General features: G+C 45.3%; 2 protein-coding genes and 1 non-coding gene across 3 annotated transcripts in view; 2 read left to right on the forward strand and 1 right to left on the reverse strand.

Moving 5' to 3' along the window:
* The window catches only part of LOC133359832 (receptor-type tyrosine-protein phosphatase beta-like), a 425,084-nt gene that overhangs the window by 145,545 nt on the left and 252,188 nt on the right, over positions 1-27,351 (forward strand). The gene's annotated exons all lie outside the window — the stretch shown is intronic.
* LOC133359883 (receptor-type tyrosine-protein phosphatase beta-like) lies at positions 242-26,995 on the forward strand. The gene is made up of 6 exons (XM_061578446.1): positions 242-405; positions 686-781; positions 10,689-10,722; positions 13,981-14,229; positions 16,495-16,749; positions 26,916-26,995. Exons 2-6 carry the CDS (start codon positions 704-706, stop codon positions 26,993-26,995), a joined length of 696 nt encoding a protein of 231 aa, XP_061434430.1. The 5' UTR covers positions 242-405; positions 686-703.
* Positions 4,266-4,347, reverse strand: TRNAS-GCU (transfer RNA serine (anticodon GCU)). The gene has a single exon. It is a non-coding gene; the product is annotated as a tRNA-Ser (tRNA).

Below are 27,351 nucleotides of genomic sequence, written 5' to 3' on the forward strand. Positions count from 1 at the left end.
TTTATACTTACGCGATCTAACCCAAAACAAACCATTTCATTTCGTACAATAATGATGTCTACAACTTGTGTAACATTCTCCAATTCCGGTCCATCGTTTTGCTGTTGTCTGTCGGTGACATATCGGAGAAAACAGCAAGATCATCATCACGTGCTATGCAAAGTACACAACAAGGAAATATGCTGCCCTTGTTGGCTCGCTTGGATGCTGAAGGCTCATTGATGCTTGACGGTGCATTCATCACTTGCGGGTTGTGTCCAGACCAATATTATCATTACTCTCTACAGAGTACGCCTCCAGTTTGTCCACTTAACCCCTCGTCTGGCCAACGAAACGCACCTTTGAGCGAAATCGCTGTCTCACGACATATGTGGTGACATCGGGCTGGCGAGAAAACGGCAACAGGCAAGTTTATACCCATCAATTCTTTATCTGTAGTATATCATTTAAAAAAATATATTACTTTTAACTCCATGTGTTGGCTCCACGTAAAATACCCGATGTTTGACAGAGGAAAAACTGGGCGTCTGGAGTGAGTCCACATTGCCGAACGTTTTTGTTTGTTTTTGTTTAAACAAATATGAGAGAGTAGAAGGCAAAAAAAGAAGGTTGAGTAGTATAAAAGTCCTAGACCAAGGAGAAACGTGCCACAGACAATTATCCAGTGGTCCTTCTTCCCTTTCAGCACCGGGAAAGCGTGGACATGGGCCGCTTGGCCCCGCCGTCCCAGCTTCTGTCCGGATCATCGCAGCTTCTGCTGCTGATGCTGACGCTCGGCACGGTAAGTTCGACACTGCTTGTGGGGCATCGGGGCGAAGGGACTGGAATATGATTCGTTTCATATGTTTGAGGCCGAGTTGGGGCCGGCGGGGGAGGGGACTGAAACGAGATTTGATTTGGGGACAATAAGGGTCAGCAACGGATGCAATAGTTTGCGTGACAGCTTGAGGATTTGTGGACTCTTGTCGTTTCGACTAACAAATGGGCATCCCTTTTAGTCGTTTGTTGGACATTGAACTTCTGTTGCATCCGTGGGAGTCAACGAGGTGCTTATACCCTGGCACTATCGGGAGAAGGTAGTACAGCAGCAAAGTATGTGGACTAATCTCCATTTGTTCCACACTCCCTACGATTCTGTGGGTGGGTGTCGAGGAGCCGTACCCCCTGGCTCTGCCAGTAGAAGGCAGTAATGTAGCAATGTGTGTGGACTAATCTCCATCTGTTCCACACTCCCTAACCTTGTACCTGTGAGTGGGCATCGATGAGGTGATTATACTGCTGGCTGTCCTAGCAGAAGGCAGCACAGCAGGTGGAGTACTTGTAATCTGGTTCCATCTGTACAGTGGGGGGGGGGGGGGGGGGGGGGTTGAGCGTTGCCCCCTCGCGTAAGATGTGGTGGTTTTTTCCGGGTGCTCCGGTTTCCTCTTATCCCACGTGGAGAATGACTCATTATCGTTCATTAGCATCACACTTCGTCCTTCAAAATAATATTCTGGAGCAGAAGATTAGTGCCCTGGAAACAGCAGTCACGTTTGCAAATGCGATTTGTAAATTTGATTCTTATAAATGTATCAATTGTTTAATTTTAGCGTACAATTTAATTGAGCGAATGTGTGTTGTCTTGGTGTGGTCTGGGACTGTTTTTGCTGTGGTTTTACTGCCTTACCAAGCTGGAGAATGGATGCACTAAAGCAATTTTAACTTAAATCTTTTTATTTTATTTAAGGGGCGCTGTGGTACAATAAAAGCAGACTGCGACTGAATCACTGAACTTGCTGATATTAGCCAATCAAATGTAGGGGGAGTGTGTCACATAATCACTCAATCCATGGATATATTGGCAATGCATCGACAATAGCGATTAACGTAAAAATTCCTATACATCAGGTATTCATCTTCTTGGTTCTTTCGGTAAAGTCACGTAGAATGTAAATAATAAAATAATACAAATAATACATAATAAAATAATTCTCACGACGTTCCGGCCACAACGCAAGCAGCCGTCCTCAGGTGGAGAACGTCGTGAGAATTATTTTATAAAGTTTTGTTTTTATTATTTTATTATTTACATTCTACGTGACTTTACCGAAAGAACCAAGAAGATGAATCCCTGCAGTTACGAAAGCTTTAAATCGAAACATCAGGTATTGTTGATGTTTGTTTATTACATTCTTACTAGTTCATAAAGCCCGTCTTTGCAAGGCAAAAGTTTTCAATAAATATAATAATTAACCTAATGTGATTTATTTTGTATCTACGATTAGACACTAACTACTCCAAAAATGTGTATTTTCCACTAAATAAATTGTTGACAGGTTGATTCAACTTCTAATACTAAAAGACGTACCCATCGGAGACAGCTCAATATAAATATTCCATTATTTTCGTATTAGAAAGAACAAAAAAGTATAGATCTTAATTATCTGAGAAGAAGCTCTCATATCTTCTACCGTTTTAAAATTATTCAGATGTGAACATCATAAAATGCGGAATTTTCCATTAAACCCGCTTGAATCTTCAAAATCTCAAGAACAATCAAATACAGAACTCCAATGGTTCTCGCTTTAATTGTATTTCTTTTTTTAACGATCTGTCAAAGAAAAAAATCCGCCATGTTATATTTTGAACGGTTTCTGAATGACACCACGCACACAAACATGTTCATGGGGCACTTAAAATCCAGAATTGGATGCCTTGAAATGACACAACTCAGATTTCCCCCGTTGTTTGTGTCATAAAAGCTACCCGTGCACAAAATTTCAGCTTTCTACCTTGTCAGGAAGTACGCTAGAGCTTGTTTTTATACGTCCACTGCTGGATGAATACCTCACTTCGCTAATCTTCTCCGCCAATCTTTATTTATATCGATTACCCTTATTTTACATGAATGAAGAGGAATGGATTCTGATGTCGGTTTTTTTTATCTTACCAATTGGCGGTAAGAGTTTACTTTTAACTCCTCAGCTCTCCAGAACCTATCAATTTAATTCTGTATAGGCATCCACTGCTGGATGAATTCCTCAACTCCCCCAACCTCCCCCCTCTAAGACACCATCGGCATCGTCAGCCAGGGTCTCTCCACTGCTGGATGAATCCCTCACTCCACTAGCCTTCTCCCCCATTATAATGCACCACCACCCAATCTCTCCACTGCTGGTTGAATCCCTCACTCGACTAGTCTTCTCCCCCACTCTAATGCACCATCAACGTGGCACTCGTCGATGAAGAGCAACGCTCCATGCCGCTCAGCCAGCGAGCCGAGTTCCACCATCGGGGTCGCCTCCCCATCCATGGAGACACACTTCTATACTTTCTCAAACAATGGAACCTCCCAAATTGTTTCTTATTTTCCTCCAGCCTACAATATTCTGCAATGCCATGGCATTGTTCGTTTGATATGATCTCCACCTGTCACCTGTAGCTTAAAATAACTCTTAGATATGCATCTAAGAGTTAGGGGCCGTCCATAAATGACGTCACGCACCTAGGGGTGGGGTCAGACATTTGTGACGATGTGTGACGAAGGGAAGGGTAGGTTTGAGAAATGTGACGTCACATCAAAATGCGCAACTTTAAATACATACTGTATAGACAGCACGTTCTACCTAATTAAATAGACGTGTTAATCAATTTTTTCTCCTACAACATCAGAGTGCAGTGGCAGATTAAATACGCACTACAATGACAATAGTTTAAAGCGATTTGAAGCATGTTTTATTTTGGGGGGGAGGGGGGGCAGAGCTTTGTGACGTCACATTTTTAAGGGGGGGTCTGACGATGGGGCGAGGGGGGGGTCAAAAACCGTCCAAATTCGCGTGACGTCATTTATGGACGGCCCCTTATTCGGTCGTGTGTTAAAACCAATCCTGCTTCCATTACCGCCACATCTTCTCCATCACTCACCTTTGACTCGTTAGATAAAAATTAACCCGTAAAAACAAAGTTTTTCACTATAAATCCTTTATATGCGTGGCGGCTAGAGTCCTCTCGTCCTCTGGTTTGAGATGGCTGCCACCTATGGGTCAGATGATTGCCTGCCACCATTAAGCAATTGGTAATTACATATAATTTTTTGTTTCCTAAAAAGTGTAACATTTTGGAAAAAAAATTTCACGAAAATTAATTGTCACGCACAACGAGTCTGTGTGCAAAATGTCAGCTCGATTGAATCACGGGAAGTGGGTAAAAAAACGACCGAAAGATTTGCACGGTCGTAAGCGCGCAAGTAAGCAAGTGAACTTAATATAAAGGATACAAAAAAATCGCGACAAAGGTGGGATTCGAACCCACGCGTGCATAGCACAATGGATTAGCAGTCCATCGCCTTAACCACTCGGCCACCTCGTCTCACGCACTCACACACGCAAGCACATACAACCAGAACCAGGATGAAGACTTGCACGCACATACATACAAACAGACCCCCACCCCACACACAGTCATACCATTATTTTTTCCTAAAAAGTGTAACATTTTGGAAAAAAATTTTCACGAAAATAAATTGTCACGCACAACGAGTCTGTGTGGAAAATGTCAGCTCGATTGGATCACGGGAAGTGGGTTAAAAAACGACCGAAAGATTTGCACAGTCGTAAGCGCGCAAGCATAAATATAAATGTCACCTTAAACCCGCTATTGTATGTTGATGAACTTTGAGCAGCCGATAATAGGTACTGCATATTCTCGGCATGATATTAGATTAATATAATGTACATACATTATGTATGTCGATTAACTGTGAATAACCCAAACCAATAATAGGTACAGTAAATTAACTGATTAACATGCTCTATTGTAACGTATGTAACTACTTTAACCCCTCTCTGGTCTTCGCACCTGCTAAGCCCACAGTGGTGACATCACCTTCACTGATATATTTAAGACAGGTGAAACATAGTCCAGGTAGTCCTCTACTTACGATGGAGATGCGTTACGACGACCCCATCGTAAGTCAAAACGTTAGTGTAACATAAACATCGATGTTTACATAAACATCGCACATTGAAACAGTAGTTTTATATATTTGAACCGCAAAATGTAATCTTACCTATAAACGTAATTTTTAGTCTGTCTGTCTGTGCACACGCCTTGCAACGCTTTTAACTGAAAAACTGTCGGGTTGACGTTTCAACAAAGTACACAGATATAACGCACAAAGCCCTCGGACGAAAAAGCGCTCTTTGTTTTTCCCCCGCCATGAAATGTAAACTAATTAAATCACACTTCATAATATTCTTAGGTTTTTTCGGTAAAGTCACGTAGGTAAAAAATTAAAATTAATAAAAGTAAAATAAAAATAAAATAAAAATCACGACGTTTCGGAGGCAACGCAGGCCTCCGTCTTCAGGTGAAACCGTCACAGCATGATAGCTGTATCAAGTAAGAGAAATTCCAAGAAAACAGTCCATGTATATATACTGGTTGAGGGTGGGAGGAGCCAAGGTAGGCCCTGAATATTATTATTGTGAGGTTCGGTGCGGCTGAAGCACGCTGTTAGGAATGAGCCTTTGTTGTGTAGACTGGTTGGACTGGGAGGTTCTAATAGTTGTTAAGGTGTGGCTGATGTAAAAGTGTGGCTGCTGTGAATGGGACTGAGCCTTTGTTACGTAGATGAAACAGCCCTTTTGCTACATTGCTGGGATTAATTTTAGATATGTGTGGTAAAACTTAAAGTAGGAAAACCAGTGTGTGAAAAAGAAGAAGAAACTATACGGTAACTGAAGAATAGTGCATGTCAAATAAGATGGTCCAAATATGTGTAGTTAAATATTTTTTCATGGTTAATAACATCTTTCCAATGATTACTACGTTTGTACCCATCATCACGGTTGAAATTATGTCTGTGTTTGTATATTTGGATGGCTTCGTGTACAAACCTTTGATGGTAGCCAGGAGGTTTGCAGAGCACCTTGGTCTCGGAAAAGACAATTTCATGAGAGCCCACAGCGTTGTAGCAATGATCGGCAACGGCGGAAGAATCAGTTTTGCCGTGTTTCAGATCTGACTTGTGCTCGCGGACACGATCAGAGATATGACGTTTCGTTTCTCCAATGTAGCAATCACCACAACTGCAACTCGGTTTGTAGACTCCAGGGTATTGTAAGTCAGGAATGACATATTTCACAGATGGAATTAGATCACGGATTTTATGTACTGTATTGAATCGGACTTGGATCTTATGTTTGTTTAGAATTTTGGAGATCTTTTTGGTCATGTCTGCTATGTATGGCAACGTGATAGTTTTGATCGGAGTTTCATGTGGCTGTTTCTGTATGGTGGGAGAAACAGCTTGGCGGATGGTGCGGTCAGAGTATCCGTTCATCCTGATGGTCCGATGTACATGTCTTAATTCACTGGTCAGGTGGTGTTGGTCAGAAATGCTATGAGCTCTGTGGTATAGCGTTTTGATGAGATACTTCTTTTGAGATGGGTGGTGGTGGGAATCAGGTTTCAAGTAGGAATCTGTGTGGGTGGCTTTCCTGTAGACAGAATGTCCCAAGGATCCGTCAGGTCTCCTCTCAAACAGAATATCTAAGAATGGTAGTTTACCATCTTTCTCCACTTCCATGGTGAATCTGATTGATGGGTGTCTGGAATTGATGTGGTCCAAGAAGTGGTTCAATGCTGGGAGGCCATGTGGCCAAATGACGAAAGTGTCATCCACATACCTCTTCCACAGGGAAGGACGCAGGGTGGATGTCTGGATGACGTCTGATTCAAACTTTTCCATGAACATGTTGGCTATCACTGGTGACAAGGGGGAGCCCATAGGGGTACCCTCATTCTGTTTGTAGAAGGTGCCATTCCAGGTAAAATAAGTGTTGGTGAGGCAATGCCTAACCAGCGCAGGTACATCCGAATTCAATCCATGTTGGACCAAGTCCTCAATTATTGTTAGGGTGTCAGGTACTGGGACTTGGTAAACAGAGATACTACATCAAAACTGACGAGGATATCATCAGGAGATAGTACCATGTCCTTGACCATAGAGACTAATTGGGTTGAGTTGAGTACTGCCGAAGAGGTCTTGCCTGTGAAGGGAAGCAGAGTATCTGATATAAACCGGGCTAGTTTGTAGGTAGGAGAGTTGATCGTCGACACAATGGGTCATAGCGGGGTGCCTTATTTATGGATCTTGGGAAGACCAGAGTCTGGGAGGTCTTGCCGCCGATGGTTTTAGAAAGGGACGTTTGGTTGGTTCGATTAGGGAAGTCGAACTCGTGATGATTTTGTTAGTTTTTGTCGTTAGGCTGTTAGTAGGATGGTTTTAAATTTTGGAGTAACTACCATCATTAAGTAGGTCCATGATAGGTACTATAGAATCAGTAGATACTACTGTAGAGTTAGTAGATACTGCTATAGAGGCTGTAGATACTACTGTAGAGTTAGTAGATACTACTATAGAGTCAGTAGATACTACTGTTGAGTTTGTAGATACTGCTATAGAGGCTGTAGATATTACTGTAGAGTTAGTAGATATTTCAATAGAGTCGGTAGATACTATTATAGGCTCGGTAGAAACTACTACAGTTAGTACATACTATTGTAGAGTCACTAGATACTATTACAGACGATAGAGTCGGTACATACTACTGTGGAGTCGATAGATTTGACTATAGAGTCAGTAGTTACTACTGTAGAGTCGGTAGATACTACTATAGAGTCAATATATACTTCTGTAGAGTCGGTAGATACTACTACAGTCAGTAGAGACTACTGTAGACTTAGTTGATCCTACTATAGAGTCAATAGATACTACTGTAGAGTCGGTATATACTACTTCAGTAAATAGATACTACTGTAGACTCAGTAGATACAACTGTATAGTCAGTAGATACTACGACAGTCAGTATATGCGACTATAGAGTCAGTAGCTACTGCTATAGAGTCAGCAGATACTACTATATAATTAGTAGTTACTACTATAATCAGTAGACACTACTCTAGAGTACTAATATAGTCATTAGATACTACTGTAGAGTCAGTAGGTACTACTATAGAGTCGGTAGATACTACTATAGAGTCGGTAGATGCTCCTATAGAGTCGGTATATGCTACTAGAGAGTCGGTGAATACTAATATAGTGTCAGCAGATACTACTATAGAGTTAGCAGTTACAACTATAGTCAGTGGATACTACTATACATTCAGTATATACTACTATAGAGTCGGTAGATACTACTGTAGAATCAGTGGATAATACTACAGTTACTAGATACTATACAGTCAGTAGATCCTGCTATAGTCAGTATATACTACTTTACTCAATAGATACTACTGTAAAGTCAGTAGATACAACTACAGAGTCAGCAGATACTACAATAGAGTCAGTAGATACTGATATAGTCAATAGATAAGAGTCACTAGATACTACTGACTCCATTGTATATACAGGGGGGTAAAATATTTTTTTAGCGGGTGGGGGGTGTGTCTACAATTTTTTGAAACCTTTTAGATCAACTATTTACCCCCCACTTTATATTACTTTTTAATTCAGCACTTCTGCAAGCCTATTATAAATTTGCTGACGGACAAATGGACAGACTAATGCAATACCGTTTTTTCACAATAGAGTATTTGTGTACGTATGTATTATGTTTTTAAGAAAAGGCACGTTTTGAAAAATATTTCCCCCCCCCCCGCACAAAGCCGGGTACTTCCTGCTAGTTTAAGATAAAATCGTATAATTTCAGGATGGCTGCCCAAGCAACTTTGGGCTGGGTGCTAGATCGACTCAGCAGAATCGATTACAATTAGCCTGGATTCACGAGCCACAACAATATTTGGCCATTGACACGCCCCTTCGACTAACACCACGCCCACTTTATTTCATCTGTGGGCAAATCTCGGATCGGTAATTTCGTCGGGTGTTCGACTTTATCGCTCTATTACAGTGCCACGGTCGTTTGGGTGGTGTGATGTTATTTTCCTCTCCTGTCGGTTCAATTCCCACCCTGATGCATGCATATTTGGAGTTTGAAGTTTTTTCCCATGGTCATGTGGATTTTTTTCTCTGGGTCCTACGGTTTTTTTTCCACTTTTATAAACATGCGTTTAGATTATTTAGATTATTGTGCTACTGTAAATGTCCATATGATAAGCCACTTCGTTGAGCTATCATTTCTGGACAGGTCGCTTTTGAAAAAGAAGCTAATAGCCCAGTGGTCTTTACCTGGTAAAATAAGAAAGAAGTTCATTTTTATTTGTAAAAAAAAAATCAAAGTTATTTGATTACCTCTACTATGCTTTACACTCATATCGTGCTTATGAAGCACCTCTCGGTTAATTGCCCGACATCTGTGAAAAAGAGCTTAGATTTCATCGGATTCGTCCAGTACACATAAATATTCTTATTCTGATTTGTAACACAGATTCATATCGCTCTCAGCCGCATTTATTTCACTTTTAACGACGACCGCCCCATTAAATTCTCTGTTAAGTATATATGTTGAACTTCTTTTGCTCCATATGTAACCAATTGCGCTAATATCCAAAGGAATTCGTCTCTTTCAATGCCCTGTGCACACATTCTATCACTCGATCTTGCTTCGTATGTGTATGTATGGTGAACTTATTTCACACCGTACATAGCCAACCGTGCTAACCGAGAGGTGCTTCATAGACTGCGCTACAATACCACCACACTGTTCATGTTATAAATCTGAACTCTCACCACTTTTAGAACTACCTTAGCCCTCCGAGTACAAAAGCATACTCCTTGAGAAACAAAAATGTATTGTAAAATTGGAAAAAAGAATCTGACCTTAAAGTCCGCAGCCAGATCTGGAAAGATCACATTAAACCAAATTATTGAGCCTCAGACAGGTCCATACATTGACTTAAAGCTTGCGTGACTGCAGGAATTAAAATTATTTGGGTCTTTCAGTAAAGTCACGGAGAGGTTCAAAGAAAAAAACTAAAAATAACAAAAAAAACTACAACGTTTCGATTGCAACACAAGCGTTCGTCATCAGGAAGAAACCTATCTACGTGACTTTACCGAAATACCCAAATAATAGGTCCATACCTGACTTATTCTACTCTGCTCCCATCACAAATGATGCTCTGTGGCAGGGGTGTGTGAAAGTGCTGCCCCCTGCTGTGTAAAATAGAGATCGCTTGAAGAGATCGGAAGTAGCTCGGTGGCATCCGTTGCCATTGGCTGCTCTGACACGAAGAGTTGCACTGGTCTGCGAAGTTATAATTAGATGCTTAATTGTTGTAACATGGTGCCGATGATAAACAATGGCAATACATCTGATGGAAATTACAGTATTGTTAATAAATGTTTTTGGGTGAGATCCCGTAAGTATAAATGCGTCATTAACCTCACACCGCCCGACATAGCCAATTAGTAAAGTTTGACACACAAAACGTGCCTATTAGTTACTACTTAAGCACACTGGTGTGTTGGAGGATAAATCCATAACATTTGCAATTAGAGTACTGTGAAATTTCGCTGGTGATTACAGCATCGATTAAATTTTTTGACAAACTTTTTGTGGCAAACCTTACTAATTGGCTGTGTTGGGTGGTGGCGGGTTAACGACACATTTATACTTACGTGATCTAAACCCAAAAAAACGTTATTATGAATATGACAGTATCGGTGAGTAAATTCGTTATTAACAAGCTGACGTTACAATGATGCATGCTACATTTTAATGGTGCGGTTGTTGTTGCCCTAGGTTGCAAGAGTTGCAAATGGTTGTCAGATATCAGGTAAGCCCTGCAACCATTGATTGCCCTGTAAAACATCGCCTCGCCATTTCATGTGCTCACGGTCAGCGAAACAAAATATATTTTGGGGCAAACGCGGAGAAGGAGGATCCGAGAGATGGAGATATACAGTGACACGCTCAGACAAGATGCTAGCGAAACAGATAGGACACACACACAGATAAAATATGCGAACCAAACAGATAACATACACACAGACGAGCCAAAGGGATAGAACACAAACAAAGACAATATGCTAGCCAAACAGATAGGACACGCACAGAGCAGTAGCGTAACTATAAGCGAAAAACTGTTTGTTATTTACCAGGTAAGGCCCATTGAGCTATATCGCTCTTTTTTCAGAAGTGACCTGGCTATCACAAATTATAGCTCAACGTGTAAATTTAAAGCAGCAGCAAAATACTCTAAATGCATTAATGTTGATCCTAAATGTGGAGGGAAAAACCGGAGGACCAGGTTGAAAAATACACACGCCCACGAGAAGAGAGAATTCAAACTCCAAATATACAGGCGTCATGGTCGGGATGAAACCCACGACCTCATAATAGCAGGTGAGGTAGTTAATATATACTAGCCACCATGGCGCCTAGCGTGGGGGCAGGGGTCGCCTTGGCCCCCTGGTAGCCAAAGCTATGAGTTGGGGCCCTCTTGACAACCACAATAAGATTTGTTTTCGATAACAATGCCAATTGCGGTTTCAATATATTTTCATGAAAATGCTTTCACAATAGAGCTCCGTTTCTGGGATATTTATTTCATTAGATACGCGACAATTATATTGCAAAGAAGCACTACGGAGCTGCAGTGAATGCATTTTGCAAAGACGGAGCGCCCCTACGGCGTTAAATATTTGAGACAACGTGAGTGTAATTACGATGTGGTTAGGACAAAAAGAGCTACGATATCGAATAGCCTCTATGTGCCACCGTGCGAAGAGACAATCGCACTATTTGGGGCCCCACCTGATCGATTTCCGCACCCCCTGAGCTGATGTAGCTAATACGCCACTGACATGGAGACAATGAGAGAGGGAAGGAGATGGGCACACAGACGCAGAAACAAAGATTCCCCGTATTAACTTAACAAACTGTTGGGGAAAGTGCTGTTAGCGAGTAGCAGCGCCTATGAAGGCCGGAATGGCACATGATGGGGTCGGTGATGAGGCTATCATCGTACACAGCCGCCTTTGAGACAGGCCTAGAGAGACAGGCATAGGGAAAACGAGACAGACAGACGCAGAGGGACAACAAGAGAATGTGTGAGAGATGAACACAGAGAGGGCAGGCAAAGAATGAAAACAGCAGACATGGGAATAATCGGAGGCAAAAAATGGAGACAGAGGCACGCAGAGATAAACACAGAGATAAAGAGACTCTTGAGACCCTGAGAGATCTAGACGCAACTAGACAAGAACATGAGCACAAGAGGAAACAAGGAGACCTGAAGACAAGAACACAGCGCGAGCGATTCCTTAATGGTGCGAGATGCAGTTTAACATTTTCAATTAACTCCTTGTATTTATGATGGAGGAAGCATTGCCTTCGTGAAAATGGAGTTGTCCTAAGGTTGTCGTGGTGTGGAAAACCATGAGATATCGTTTAAGGTAAGGTCCAAGATACGTGTTTAATCTGTTTTGTTAAATTGTTCTATCGCGATTGGTATGCAAAGCATTTTTGTTATATAAAACAACAAACCAAATAAATTTAAGGTCAAAATGAATATGTATTATTTGTGCTTTGCAAAATGTTCGCGGTTTTATGTGATAATTGATTAACTTGATTATAAATTGTGTAACTGACAACATCTGCGTCATCGATTGTAAAGATCAAAGGTTAGTCTCCTCATGGCTGACGTCGAACTGAGGTTGAACTTTAAATAGAAATTTAGACTTAAAACTTTCGTGACTGCAGGAATTCATGTTCTTGGTTCTTTTGATAAAGTCACGTAGATAGAAAAAATATGATAGTAAAATAAAATAAAAAATGAAAATAAATTGAAAATAATAAAAAGAAAAAAACCCATGACGTTTCGATCGCAACACGAGCGTTTTTTTTTCTCTCCGCCTGATGCAGACCGCTTGTGTTGCGATCGAAACATCGTGGGTTTTTTGCTTTTATTATTTTCTATTTATTTTTTATTTTATAATTTTTATTTTCTATCTACGTGACTTTTCCGAAAGAACCAAGAAAATGTCAATGGCATCAAACAAACGATGCACATTTAATTAAATATTTGTGGACAACTCATGCAATGCTGATCGTCGTATTGTTGAAATGTATTAACCTAACACGCTGGTTTCCGCAGTCAATACGATTTATCATGTATTTTTGGAGTGGGCCATGCAATTATCTGACCAAACTTGTGTCGTAAAAGCCGTCCACCACCCAACGCGGCCCATTAATTTTTTTGTCGCATGTTGTATAAGCATTTTAACGAGTGGGTTCTTTGCCGGTTCGCTGATGTAACCAGAAAAATCAGCCGGTTTCAGGAATTGTGGAAACGGCCTAATGATGGTGGCTGTAACTATCAGCGAATCAGCGAACAATATCCAATAGTGAAATATTGCGACATTGGCTCTCCAAAGCACCGGTAATCACGAGGCAACTTCATTAAATTGGCTGTGTCGGTTGGAGTAGGGTTTACTGACGCAACATGTTATTCAGGCGACGATAAATCAATTACGATCCCTGACGTCCACTGCTGGCTGAGGACAGCTGGCCAGAACTTGTTAAACATTGGTTACAGTTCGTTCGTTTCTCAGTCCGCTTGTCGTGGTGAGGGTCGTGGCGGTAGCGTCTTGAGTAGTAGCGGCCCAGACTTCCCTTTCCCTGGCGACATACTTCAGCACTACTATACACTGCATTACTATACACTACTATACACTGCACTACGATACACTACTATACGATACACTACTATACACTACTATACATATACTCTAGCTCTTCCTGGGGAATTCACAGGCGTTCCCAGGCCAGCAGATCGACGTAGTCCCACCAGCGTGTCTTGGGCCGGCCCCGGGGTTACAGTGCGGTTTTTTTCATATCCGGCCATGAATATCCGTTTGACAGTGATAGCTCTATCTCCGACCCTTTCACCAATCCAAAATCATCAGATTTTATTTATGCCTGTGACACAGGGGTGGTGGGCTTTAAGTAGCAGAGGACTGACACAATACTGTTATTTGTCATTGTCATTGCTTTGTTTATTAAGATACTTGTGCATTCATTATAACTGAAGAAGTGCAGGTGAGTGCCAGGAGTGAAACAACGATCACAGTCACGTGGACGGAGGTCGGCGTGGACGCCACCAGCTACGTCTTACAATTGTACGATCAGTCGACATTCACATACTCCCCCTTCACCATCAATGGGAGTGCCTCCAACTTCACATTCACGGGGCTGGTGCCTAACAGATACTACAGCATTGCCATAACTGTCAACTGCACTGGCGGAAGCAACGTCTCATCCACCGTGTACGACAGCACATGTGAGTGACCGGCTGCGAGATGGCACCGCAATAGAGAGTTTTAATTTCCTTATCACAATTTGTAAAACAAAAGTTTTTCTAGCTGGATGGCTGGCTTCCTTCTTGGCTGGCTAGCTGGCAGGGTGGGGGTGGGGGACATACAGATGGTTATGTACAAAGGATGTGCCGGTTGCTATTTATAAAGAAAACATTTTCCCGTCAATTACATTTAGTAATCGTTTGGCCCTTTGAAGTCCTCTCATCGTCAAGTTCAAGTTCAAGTTCATTTATTAGGTATAGCCCTGTGAGCCATTCAGCTCTTGAATCGGGTGCAACCGCAACAAACAAAAAACAAAAACATGAACAAAAAACATCTTAAAGTGAATTTGTGACTAAGTGCAAACAGAAAATCCAAGAAAAGATAGCAAAAATATTGTCATCGAGTAACACCACCAGGCAAGTGAAAGTGGGTAAAAACCGCTCCCCACCTAGCCCCTCCCCACCCAACCCCTCCCAACCCTCCCCACCCAGCCCCTTTCTCCCCACCCAGCCCCTCCCTGCACGACGGACGGACACAATAATCCCCTGTGGGCTGGTGGAACCAGGTCGTTCCTACCAGTATAAATGTCGGATTCTAACTTCTCATAAGGAGCATGCAACCTAGATCCCTCGCATGCGCAGTTTACAATAGGGTTCGCGCTCCTATGCGAATCTAATGCTGCCGCTGATCTGTCAGGAGGCGGAGCCCAGACGGTAATGCGAGTGATGGGGAGCGGCTGTAAATACAGATGAAGCTTCGCTCGCTCGCCCACCGCTCACTTCCTGCTATGCGGCCCGGTTCCTAACAGGGGGACCCCTGCGCTACACTACCGCCACACACGCATACACAGCTGTCTGAACATCATACGGCCGGAACCCTGCTGTTAGAAGTGTCTGTGCAAGTGTGTACGCATATATGCCAGAGGTGGGACAAAGTCATTGTTATGCAAGTCCAAGTCGAGTCTGAAGTCATCAAATTCATGACTCGAGTCTGACTCGAGTCCAAGTCACATGACTCGAGTCCACACCTCAGAGGTGGGACAAAGTCATTGTTATGCAAGTCCAAGTCGAGTCTGAAGTCATCAAATTCATGACTCGAGTCTGACTCGAGTCCAAGTCACATGACTCGAGTCCACACCTCTGATATATGCATCACTCCCATATCATTCGTACCATCATATAATACTACTGTATATTATTAAACGTTTGTTGGCTAGCTTCCTGGCTGGTTGGAGGAAAGGGAGGGGTTATGTCCTAAAGGGGCACGTGGGGTGCTAGTTTTCTCTCTAAAATAGAACAAACCAATAGTTTGTAATATGGGAAACAAATGGTGATGACATCTCCGACCCTAGGAACATATTTGCAGGTTTTCTGACTATTTTGTGAGGTCTTGGGAGAGGGGAAATCCCCCAGCTAAGAAAACATAATTGGGAAAAGTGGGGATGACCCTTCTGGGACTGCCATGCCTCAAATATTGGAAGAAGTAGTCACAACCTGTGAACGGCTGGCTGAGGTGCCATCTGTTGAGGACGTACAGAAGGCGATCCAGAGTTTGAGACCAGGAAATTCACCAGGCAGAGATGATCTCCCAAGCGAACTGCTGAGGGAGGTTGGCGTTTGTGTGCAAACTGCCCTATATGACATCATTACAACACTCTGGACATCTGGACGGGTTCCACAGGATTGGAAGACTGTTATGATGGCCCCCCACTTTAATAGCGAGGACTACCCAGACTGTAACAACTACAGAGACATTAAATTGAACTTCCTTGTCACTTAAGATAAACTGGCATTAATAAGGATGCACAAAAATATGTATCTGACGTAATTTATCTTGACACATGACATGATGCAGGCTAGCAACGTTCCAGAAACATTCACGTGATAAAGTATAGGGCAATGTAACACTGTTTTTTTTGCTTTTGTTCCACGTTTTGACCAATCGAAGTTGAGGACTCTCAGTGACTTGATTTACTCTGTTGCACCCTGAATGCATTTGCTATTCCCCACTGGTCGTGTTTCAGTACCACCCTAAAATGTGACGTACGGAACCACGATACATGGCCAATAAATATCTTTACGAAATTGATTGTAAGAACGTGTTAACGAAAAAAAAGACATGAATGCACTTCAAAGCGAAACGAAATGTAAACTGCGAAATCGAAATGTACCGAATAATGCTATATTTTGAAAAACAGTGAAAATGTTGCCGATATTACTAATCCACTTTCTAATGATGTTTCTCAGTGCCACCCAAAGTCAATGTGACCATCACTGGCAAGACCATGACAAGCATGAGCTTCTCGTGGGAGGTTCCTTCCTCCAGTTTGTCATACAATGCTCGCTTGAAAGACAATAACAACATAAACCAGTCCTCGTATGTGCTGTCTACGGGTAGCATCACATTCACCAATCTGATTCCTGACACAAACTACTATGCATATGTGGAGACGAGAAATCTTTATTGCTCCCAAGGATCTGATGTGGTCATGGATAGAACCTGTAAGTATTTTCAAATCTGCAATTCCATGTCATTCCAATGTCATGAGCAAGGGCTTGAGTACGTGTAACAATCATTTCTGTTTACATGAATGTATTGGCTGTACGCTGGCGGTGCACGGTATATAATATAATCACGTTTTTGCGCAATTATTATTTCTTTTCCCGCGATTCGCAAACTGCCGGTCGTGGTGGTGTGTCAAAATCGGTTTTTGCGATGCCAAAGTGGTGGGAAGACAGAACGTTAAGTGAGCGGGGCTGAACACGAAGCTCTGCAGTCTGTTGCCATATAGCAGCGCCGAGCCTGATGACAATCGACTGCTCCGTGCTCCAAAAAGGCAAGACCGGACTACTTGTGCCCTTAGAGACTTGGTCAGCCGGTCCCTAGATTAATTTTCGGAATAATTTATTTGGCGAACGGTGGCATTAAAAGATTACGACTCGTGTCACCACCGCACGCTCGAATGGGGGACGCGGCTGCTGAATCTGAGTGCAACTTTTGATGGAGAGTCCTGCAGCTCACTCAAGGGGTAACAGCGACATCGTCAGGACTATGACAAATCAGAATAGGTTTTATCCTTCATGCAAATAAAATAGATGTTAATCTGTTGAAACACCAGATTGATTATACATTTTGCAAGGAATCAAGTCTGCATTACGCACACGTACTTGTTAAGGACATTCAAACAAACACGCTCTGACAATAAAAACAACGTCAGGACTGTTTTATGAGGACCGGTGCATTATGCTGCAATGGGTCTACTGCCAATACGTCCAAATATATATAAACATAAATGTTGACTTATATATGAACACGACGTGTGGTACATGACGTGCCTTACTCTTCCTCATTCTTTTTTCTTGGCATTTTCGTGTGAAGCATTTCACTCCATTGTCTTTTTTCACTCGCCATCTCTTTATATTCTTTGGGTCCTTCATTAAAGTCACATAGATAAGTTCAAAGATAATAAAAAATAAACTACGACGGTCGTCATCAGATGACATCAGATGACGACCGCTTGTGTTGCAATCGAAACGTCATAGTTTTTTGTTAGTTTTTGTTATTTTCTTTGAACTTATTTACGTTAATTTACCGAAAGACCCAAAGAATATAAATTCCTGCAGTCACGAAAGCTTTAACTCAAGATCTCTCCTTCTCACATACTCCATCGGGAGCGTCTTGTATATATGCCCCATTTACCAAAAAATATATTAAGATAAATTCCGCCAATTTTGTTGTAATATACGATCGGAGTGTAGCTTGGGGCACAAAGGGGGTGATGCAAACCCCACCCCTCAAACAGCAGCTGCCTCTCACAAGCCACACCAGGCGAAGAAGTATCCATAAAAGGTCATTTAAAAAACCCCGGTGCACAAGTTTGATAATGATATTCTTGGGAAATCTCTACCAGGCTTCAAAGGCCGCCACAAAACAAATACAAGTGTAATGCGAGCGTATGCTGGGGCTTCGCTGCCCTAGTCCCTAAGCCAACCAGGCGACACGAACCATCTGGGGCAGGGTTCAAGGGCGGAGCCCGCGGACGCTAGGGGGTGGTATTATCTGGAAAGTTCTTAAGGGGTGTGGTGAAGGGCGAAGTCTGGGTGATGCGGGAAGGGGATATAAGGGAGAGCCGGAATGGGCTCAGGGTCAGTTGGTGAGAGCTGGAAGCTGGGCCACGTCGCAGGTCTCCACGAGCCATTGGCCACATGGCGATGAGGAAACGGCTCCCAACACGCCGTTTGCCAGCGGTGTGCGGGAGCGGAGAAGTGAGAGCGAGAGGGCGGCGCGAGAGCCGGACGCCAGCTCACGCGACACGCCGTGGAACGACTGAGAGAGCAGAACACGAGCGTCCAGATAACGAAGAAATAAGCAGACGGAGACACCTCGCTTCTCGTCGACCTGCTTTATCACAATTGGGGTCAGAAGTGATTCTTGACGTGGACGACAAGTCCAAGCATCTCAAGAAAAAATTTCACCTACGCCGTCTTCCGACGACGACTCACTCACCCAGGACTTGGCGATCCTGGGAGAGGGGGGCCCGGACGCGGCAACTATGGTCGGCTCTGCTAAGGTGCCGGAGATGGTGGTCAGTGCCAGGCCGTCTTCATCCCCGGAGCCCTGGCATGTGGCGGAACAGATTGACTCACTGCGTGCCGTCCTGCTCAACCTGATGACGCTGGTCGTGCCGTCCGCAGCGCCAGGACGTCCGCATGGAACGCTTCCGAGTGGTGACGAGCAGGGCCCCCCTCGGGTGATCTCGGAGGGTCCCCTCATTCAAGCATCGGCCGCCAAAGCGGCCTTGGGAAGGCTGTCTGCCATTGTGGCCATGCGGCAAGACGATGCAGGAGCCCGCCATTTTAGAGGCGCAGTGTGGAACGCGGGCGCGGGATGCTGGGCCCGGTGGGGACAGCGGCGCGGGGCGCAACCATCGTCTTCCGAACATAAAATAATTCAGAGTGGGAGGGGACTGGAGCGCTTTCACTTGGCGCTTCAAGTCTGCTTTTCGCTCCGTCCAATGGACGGAGGAAGAGGCGTTGGAGGCCTTGCCTATGCTCCTCGATGACATCGCTCGCGGTATTCCACTCGATTCTCGCTGAGAAGCTTGTGCAGCGTCAGCGTCGTGCGGATGAATCTCCCATTGCCTACCGTGGCGCCCTGGTGGCACTAGTGAAGGCTGCCTACCCTGAAGCTAAGCCTGACATGCTCGACCCCCTCAACCTGGGCAAGATGTTGGAGCTATCCAAGGAACTCGGCATTCCGATGCCGGTGTGTGGCCATGAGCCACTTACTTCCCGGTTGGCCGCCAAATGTCTCGACGCCCAGTTCAACTTGCGCCACTGTGAGCAAATAGCCACCTGGACAGGGGACCCAGCTGTGGACGTTCACCCTATGGGATGGGTACCATCACGGGTTGTCCGCACTCCGGACGACGTGGGGACCGGCGACCTGGTGGCCGATGTGGGCCACTGGGTTCCGAGGAGGGGGACCGAGGCGCGTTCGGGTGCTTCGTCGGCGCCGCTCCGGGACGTCGGTGGGGCCGACTGGCGAGCCGGCATGGCGTGCTTTTGGTGTGGCTGGCCCAGGCCACTTTGCACGGGACTGTCGGAGATGTCCCCTCCATCCGCTTCTTCCCAGATCCCCACCTCTGCAGCTGCCACGTCGTTGAGCTGTGACCAAAGCCAGGCAAGTTGGTATGCATCAGATACCCGGCAAGCTTTGTCACCTCATGCATCTTTGATCGGGCATGATTCATATGTCCGGGGCTCACATAGGGCCACAGGCGGTTCGCCTCGTACGGTTACTCAATGGAGAAAGTTGGCACGCCATGTGGTAGTGGCCGTGACGGGGTCCTCTATGGTGCCGGGCTCTATTCAAGGGGTGGACGTGCAGATATTGGTGGACACGGGTGCGTTGGCCACTATCATCTCCGATGTCATATTCCACCTCCTTTTGTGCGTGCGGCCGGCTTTCGATGTGTGTATTGCTGCCAACGGGGATAGTATTGGCATTGTGGGTCAGGTCGAAGCGCATGTTTCTATCGGGAATGTTGTGGCATCGGGAACGGTTTTGATTTCCAGGTCATTGGCAGTGCCTTGTTTGTTGGGTACCGATTTTCTCTGTCAAATGCCGGTTAAGATCCTCGTTGATCAGGGCTGCATTGAGCTGCCTGTGGGGCGTAAGATTTTTTTCTTGCCGTCCCCGTTGAGTCATCCTGCGCCGGACGTTCTAGTGCAGGCGCTTGCCGATATCTTGGTGGAAATTCCTCCGGGCGCCAAAATGCTCATCCCATTGCGTTACTGTAAACAATTCCGCGGGATGGACGTGACAACGGGCGTGCTGCTGTCCCCATCTAACACCGCTACCAAGGGTCTTGCGCTGGTTGGGGCCCAGATGATCATCCAGCCGGGTAAACCCCCGTTTTTGCAAGTTTTGAACAGGGGGTCGGAAGGCTGTTTTGGTTGCGGCTGGCATGGTCCTGGCTCATGCCACTACTGCGTTTATGGTCTGCGGCAGCGATTGAGCCTCGTGGGACGTCCGACGATCGTTTGAATCGCCGAGTTGTATCAGGAAAATTCGTCCTTGACCACGCATAAACGAAGCGTGCTTCGGGCGCTCTTGTCCGATTACTTCGACGTTTTCAGCAAGAACGATTTCGACTTGGGGCGCACTTCACTGTTGTCTCAACAAATTGATACTGGGGGGGGCGAGCTCTATACGGATGAATCCGCACCAACTAAGTCCCTAGGAGAGGGACCATGTACTTGGCGCGGTGGATGACATGCTGGCCGCTGACATTATCTCTCCGTTGAATAGCCCGTGGGGCATTCCCATTGTCCTCGTAAAGAAAAAGAATGGTAGCCTCCGCTTCTGCGTTGATTTCCGGAAGCTTAATAAGGTTTCGGTGGCAGATGCGTACCCTCTGCCACGGATGGATGACTCCCTCGATGCCTTGTCGCGAGCACAATACTTTTCCACCCTCGATCTCTCCTCTGGGTTTTGGCAACTTCCCCTCGACGATTCGTCAAAGGAAAAGACGGCGTTCCGTAGGCCTCAGGGGTTATTCCAATTTAACCGTCTTCCCATGGGAATGAACGCTGTTCCCGCTACGTTCCAGTTGTTGATGGAACTGGTGTTGACTGGGTTACAATGGGACACGTGTCTGATATACTTAGACAACGTCATTTTGTTCAGTCGTACGTTCGAGGAACACTTTCAGAGATTGAGGGCTGTTTTCGACATGATGCGTTCTGCAAATCTCAAATTCAAACCTAAAAAGTGCCACCTCTTGCAACGCTCCGTGCGTTATTTGGGACATGTCAGCTCGAACGGTGTTGCCACGGACCCGGACAAGACGTTGTGCGTCCAGGACTGTCCGACCCCCACCTCGGTGGGGGAGGTACGACGGTTTGCCGGGTTCGCGTCCTACTACCGTCGATTTGTGACGGATTTCGCCACTATCGCTAGACCGCTGCACCTCCTCATGGCAAAAAATCAAAGGTTCAAGTGTGGACCGGAGGAGGAGGCGTCATTCCGGGACCTTCGCGATCGATTGTCGACTGTGCCGACGCTTGGTTGCCCCGATTTCTCTTTGCCCTTTATTCTGGACATGGACGCCAGTGATACAGGCATTGGTGCCGTCCTATCCCAGTGTAAAAATAGCGTCAAGTGTGTGGTGACATATACGAGCCACGTTCTCTCGTCGACTGAAACCCGCTATTGTTTAACCTGTAGGGAGTTATTGGCGATTGTTCATATTGTTCGCCAATATTGGCCGTACCTGTACGGCAGAACATTTCTGGTGCGCACGGACCATGGCGCCTTGCAATATTCCTTGAAGATCGAACAGCCCTCTGGCCAGTTGTCGCGGTGGTTGGAGAAATTGCAGAAATTCTCGTTTGATATACGGTACCTTAAAGGTTCTCGTCATGGTAATGCGGATGCGCTCTCCCGATTACTGCAGGGATCCTCTTGTGCGTGCACCTCGGGCACTAATTGGTGCACGCGCCCCTCTCAGACCCTTCGGCTGGTCATGTCCGCGATGGCGGATTTCACATGCCCGGCCTGTCCTGAGCCAGCTGACGGGGTGTTGAGCTTGTCGCATTTGGTATGGGTCTGTGAGCAACTGTTGAACGAATCATTGACTTCGTTTCGAGGTCAGGTGGGCAGGCCGCGGGTGTCCTCGTCTGCGGACGATTCCCCGCATGCGGCCCTCTGGGATGGGTAGTTGATGTGGAGGGATGATTTGCTGAGCCATTGGCGCATGGTGGTTCCTGTCCTGCTTCGGTATGAATTAACTCGAGTACTGCATGCCGAGAAGTTGTTACATCTTGGCGTGCAGAAAACCTTGCTCACGTTACAGCTGGACTATTTTTGGCATGGCATGACGACTGATATCGCCAAGGACATACAGGCTTGTTCCGAGTGCAATTGTCGGAAGCTGCCAAAACGGGGTTATATTCCGCCCTTGAAATTGATCCAGGTGACGCACATTAACGAGCTGGTGACGCTGAACATCCTCGAGCCCTTTCCCCCATCCACCCGGGGTAACAAATTTCTGTTGGTGGGTGTGGAATATTTCTCGCGGTGGTCGGTGGCTTGGCCCTTGCCTGATCAGTCGGCGTCGACTATCATGGAGGCATTTCTGTACGGGTACGTGATGGACAAGGGCGAGCCCGAACGGCTGCTTACGGATCAAGGCCACAACTTCTCGTCTAAGTTGTTGCGTAATTTGTGTGATGCATTGGGCACCAGGAAAGTACGTACTTCACCTACCACCGGCAAACGGATGGGATGGTTGAGCGGTTGAACCGTACCCTGTCGGCTATGCTCTGCCATACAGTTAGCGAGAAGCAGGCCGATTGAGATTTGTACATCTCTGGGGTGCTCTCTGCCTACCAGATGGCACTGCATGCGTCCACTGGGTACTCACCCTTTTTCCTCATGTATGGGCGTGATAACGTGCCACCTGTTGATGTGCAGTTGGGTGTGTGCGCTAAGGAGTCCGCGCAGACTCTCCCCGAATACGTTTGCAACACGGTTCGCCGCGTCACGGAGGCGCGAGATGCGGCACGGATTGCCACGTCTAAAACCCAGGCCCATAACGAGCGGTGTGCTCGGCACTCCCAATGCGCAATGCCATGGGCTGTAGGGGACCGGGCCTGGCTCCATTGCCCACAGGTGCCCGTCGGGACCTCTCCCAAGCTGCACAGACCTTGGCAAGGTTCTGTGGAATTGATCGAAGTATCTAGTCCCCAGTGCGCACACATCCAGGCAGGGTCGTGCCGTTGGTATGTCCACACTTCGCAGTTGAAACCTTTCTTTGCCCCTCGCATCGATCCATCATCCCCAAAGGTTGCCTTGAATGTGTCTGATGTGTTCGGCAAGCTGCCCTCTTGCCTGTTGAACCTACGAAGGGGCCTGTTTTGCCTCCCACAGACTCGGCGGCCCTGAGCCAACTGGACAGAGGTGATCCTGCACTGGCTGGGCCTTCACCTGCGGCAAGGGATGTCGATTCCGCCGCTCTTCCAACCCTGCCTGGATTGCTGTCAGCAGAGTCCCCTGTTCATGCAAGGAATGGTCCGGCATCACATACCAGATCCAAGACTCTTCCCTTCCGTTGATTGTTACCGTTCCTTGTTGTTGCGTGTTGCTCTGACGCCATCCAGACTGCCACTCTACGCCCAACCTTATGGAAGAGGTACGTAGATGACACTTTTGTCATCTGGCCACATGGCCGGCCTGCTCTAGACCAATTCCTCGACCACATCAATTCCATACACCCAGCCATCAGATTCACCATGGAAGTCAAAAAAGATGGCAAGCTACCCTTTTTGGATGTCCTAATTAAAAGGAGTACTGATGGTTCAATGAGCCATTCTGTCTACAGGAAAGCCACCCATACGGATGCTTACCTAAAACCGGATTCCCACCACCATCCATCCCAGAAGAACTCCCTCATCAAGACTCTATACCATAGAGCCCAATGCATCTCCGACCAGGAACACATTGCCAGTGAACTCAAACACGTACGCCAAGCTCTTAAGGCTAATGGTTACTCCGACTACACAATCTGTAAAGCCATCACTCCAACCATCAAGAAGGATCCTGTTGAGGAGCCTTTCAAAACCATCACCTTACCCTACATTGCTGGGGTCACAAAAAAGATCTCCAAAATCCTGATTAAACACAAGATCCAGGTCCGATTCAACACAGTACATAAAATCCATGATCTGGTCCCGTCTGTAAAAGACGTGGTTCCAGACATACAGTACCCTGGTGTCTACAAACAAAGTTGCCTCTGTGGTAGCAGTTACAATGGAGAAACCAAACGACATATCTCGGACCGCATCCGTGAACATAATGCAGACCTGAAACACGGTAGGACAAACACCTCAGCCGTGACAGATCACTGTTACAATTCAGTGGGCTCACATGACATTGACTTCTCCAAGACAGAGGTTCTCTGCAAGCCATCTGGCTACCATGAGAGATTCGTTCATGAGGCGATCCACATATACAAACACAGAGACAATTTCAACCGAGAAGATGGATTCTGGCTCAGCAATCATTGGAAGGACGTAATAAACCATTTCGGATCTTAACTGATTGTTGTTCACGTTTACGGTGACTTTCAGACCGCAGTCCACTCACTGGCATTGACTGTGTATCTTGTGTTCTCCACAGGGAATGCATTATTTGCTCCGCTGCGGGTCTCCTTCAACCGCTCTCTCATTGGCATGTTTCATTGCTTCTAAATACTATTAACATCCCCTCCCTTTGTTAATGCTACCCCCTACCCCTCCCTTTGATGCTGCTAATCCTGCATAATGCATGGGCATAATATGACTTTGAACCCCCCTGCCCACCTCCTACGCATTTCCCATGAATATGCTATATTCCTCTTGATATGCTAATTATTTTGTCAAGGCGCTCTTCTTCCACCTCCAACCCAGCTTATATATAAGCTCGAAGCTTGGCAGTGTATCATTCTTCACCTGAAGACGGCTGCTTGGTTGTAGCCGAAACGTGGTGATAATTATTTTATTATGTTTTATTTTTATTCTTTTATTACTTTCCTTCTACGTGACTTTACCGAATGAACCAAGAAGGTTACTGATGGATTTAGAATGCCCCTGCATAGCCTCCTCACCAGTACATTAAAAATATGTCATATCACAGCAGCACTCCGACGCTCACTGCACTGGTTTCTTGTCTGGTCTCAGATCCACTTTTAAGATTGCAATTATTGTTTTTTAAAAGACGATTTTATGCTCTTGTCCCTCCATACTTCTCCTCTCATCTCACTTTAACCTTTTGGGACATTTTCACCACCCCCACAATGAAGGCCTTCATCTTACAAAGCCCACAGTTGTCAACCTTCATTTCCATGGTGGAGGTCGCTTCTTCCCGGCTTCTGCTCTCAAATGTCTGGAATTGTCTCTCTCCCTTGAAACTTCGAACGCGTTGAAATCTGCTTTCCTTGTTCCAGTCAAGACTTAAAGCCCTACTTGTTTTTACAAGCATGGAGCTAAAACAATGTTTTTTCCATGTGAAGCATTTGCATATGCGGTTGCATCTAGATGCTATATAAATGTAAATTGTATTGTAGTGTACAACAGCATAACTAAAAACAGAAAGAACAGTCGCAAGCTCCTACTGTTGTTTTTACACATCGTATTTGTCTTATGCCCTTCGTTATGCTGCCTCAACACATATTGTATGCGAGGTCCGACACATTTCGTTAATATGATGACGATCATTATGTTTAACTGATATTGTATGGGATAATTTTTTAAAATTTCCTTTGAAACGGGTTTGCATAATGCAGCAGCTGGCAGTGCAGCAAACGATTGTTGTACTGTCCAGTAAGTTCTCGCTTAACATGTTTTGTCACACAACGCGCATGTGCACCGTAATTATAACGCAGAACGCACGCCGTTATTATAACCCGGAATGTGTGCCGTTACTATAACGAAGAATGTGCGCCATTATAACGCGGAATGTGCGCCATTATTATAATACCGGAATGTGCGTAATTATGCGGAATGCGTGCCATTATTATAACGTGGAATTTGCATCGTTATTATAATGCAGAACGCGCACCGTTGTAAAGCGGAACGTGCACCATTATAACGCGGAACGCATACCTGTTATAATGCGGAATGCACGCCTTTATAACGCAGAACGTGCGCCATTGTGACGTAGATCGCGCACCATTGTAAAGCAGAACACACGCTGTTATAACGTGGAACGTACACTGTTATAACACGGAATGCGCGCTGTTGTAACCCAGTTGCCGATTGTTCGACGACGAACTACTTTCTGAGCTGCGCCATAAGTCATACAGTGCAGTGATACAGTACGCAGAACGATATGGTTGCGTGGCGTCATGCCCTCACTTGTTCCCCCATGGGATGGCCTGCAAGCTGATTATTTTACAGTGTAAATGTGATTATTTGAACGATAATTCTTCGCTTGACGTGGCTTTAGTTTAACGCAGCACTCTTCAGGGATGCATCCAGTGCATTAAGCAAGGGATCACTGTACTTCTATGCACCCCCACCCTCTAGTATTCACTGACTCGCACTGACCAGCGTTGTGAGGTATGGTCAAAGGGAAACTGTTGGTGTAACAATTTGTCATCAAAATCTGCATTTTTTTTTCACAGTGCCAGCCAATGTCAATGTCAGCACCATTGCCAAGAATGCGACCACCATAACAGTGTCATGGAACATGTTCCTCTGTTGACCTGTTCTACTATATCGCCTCCTTAAAGAGCGTCAAGACGGACAAATATCCAATCTCAGACCAGGACAACATTACCACAGAGCGTTACATTTACTGGTCTGGTGCCTGGAAGGAATTATATTATTTCAGTGACAATCTACATCCCGGCAACAATACTATATCAGTCACTTCACGGAGAGAACATGTAAGTATGTCTCAAGTCATCGCCATCATGGTTGCCTGCCCCGTAATCATCCATAAATAGATATACACGGGATTATAGGACTGGGAGGGAAGGTGATGCAGAGGGAATAGTCTTCTAATGCCGCAGATTGTTTTCATGACGCGAATTGCATATAACGGGATGAATGTATTAG

This window comes from Lethenteron reissneri, chromosome 66 (genome assembly GCF_015708825.2).
Source record: "Lethenteron reissneri isolate LAM-NWPU_2019-01 chromosome 66, ASM1570882v1, whole genome shotgun sequence".
NCBI classification, from domain to species: domain Eukaryota; kingdom Metazoa; phylum Chordata; class Hyperoartia; order Petromyzontiformes; family Petromyzontidae; genus Lethenteron; species Lethenteron reissneri.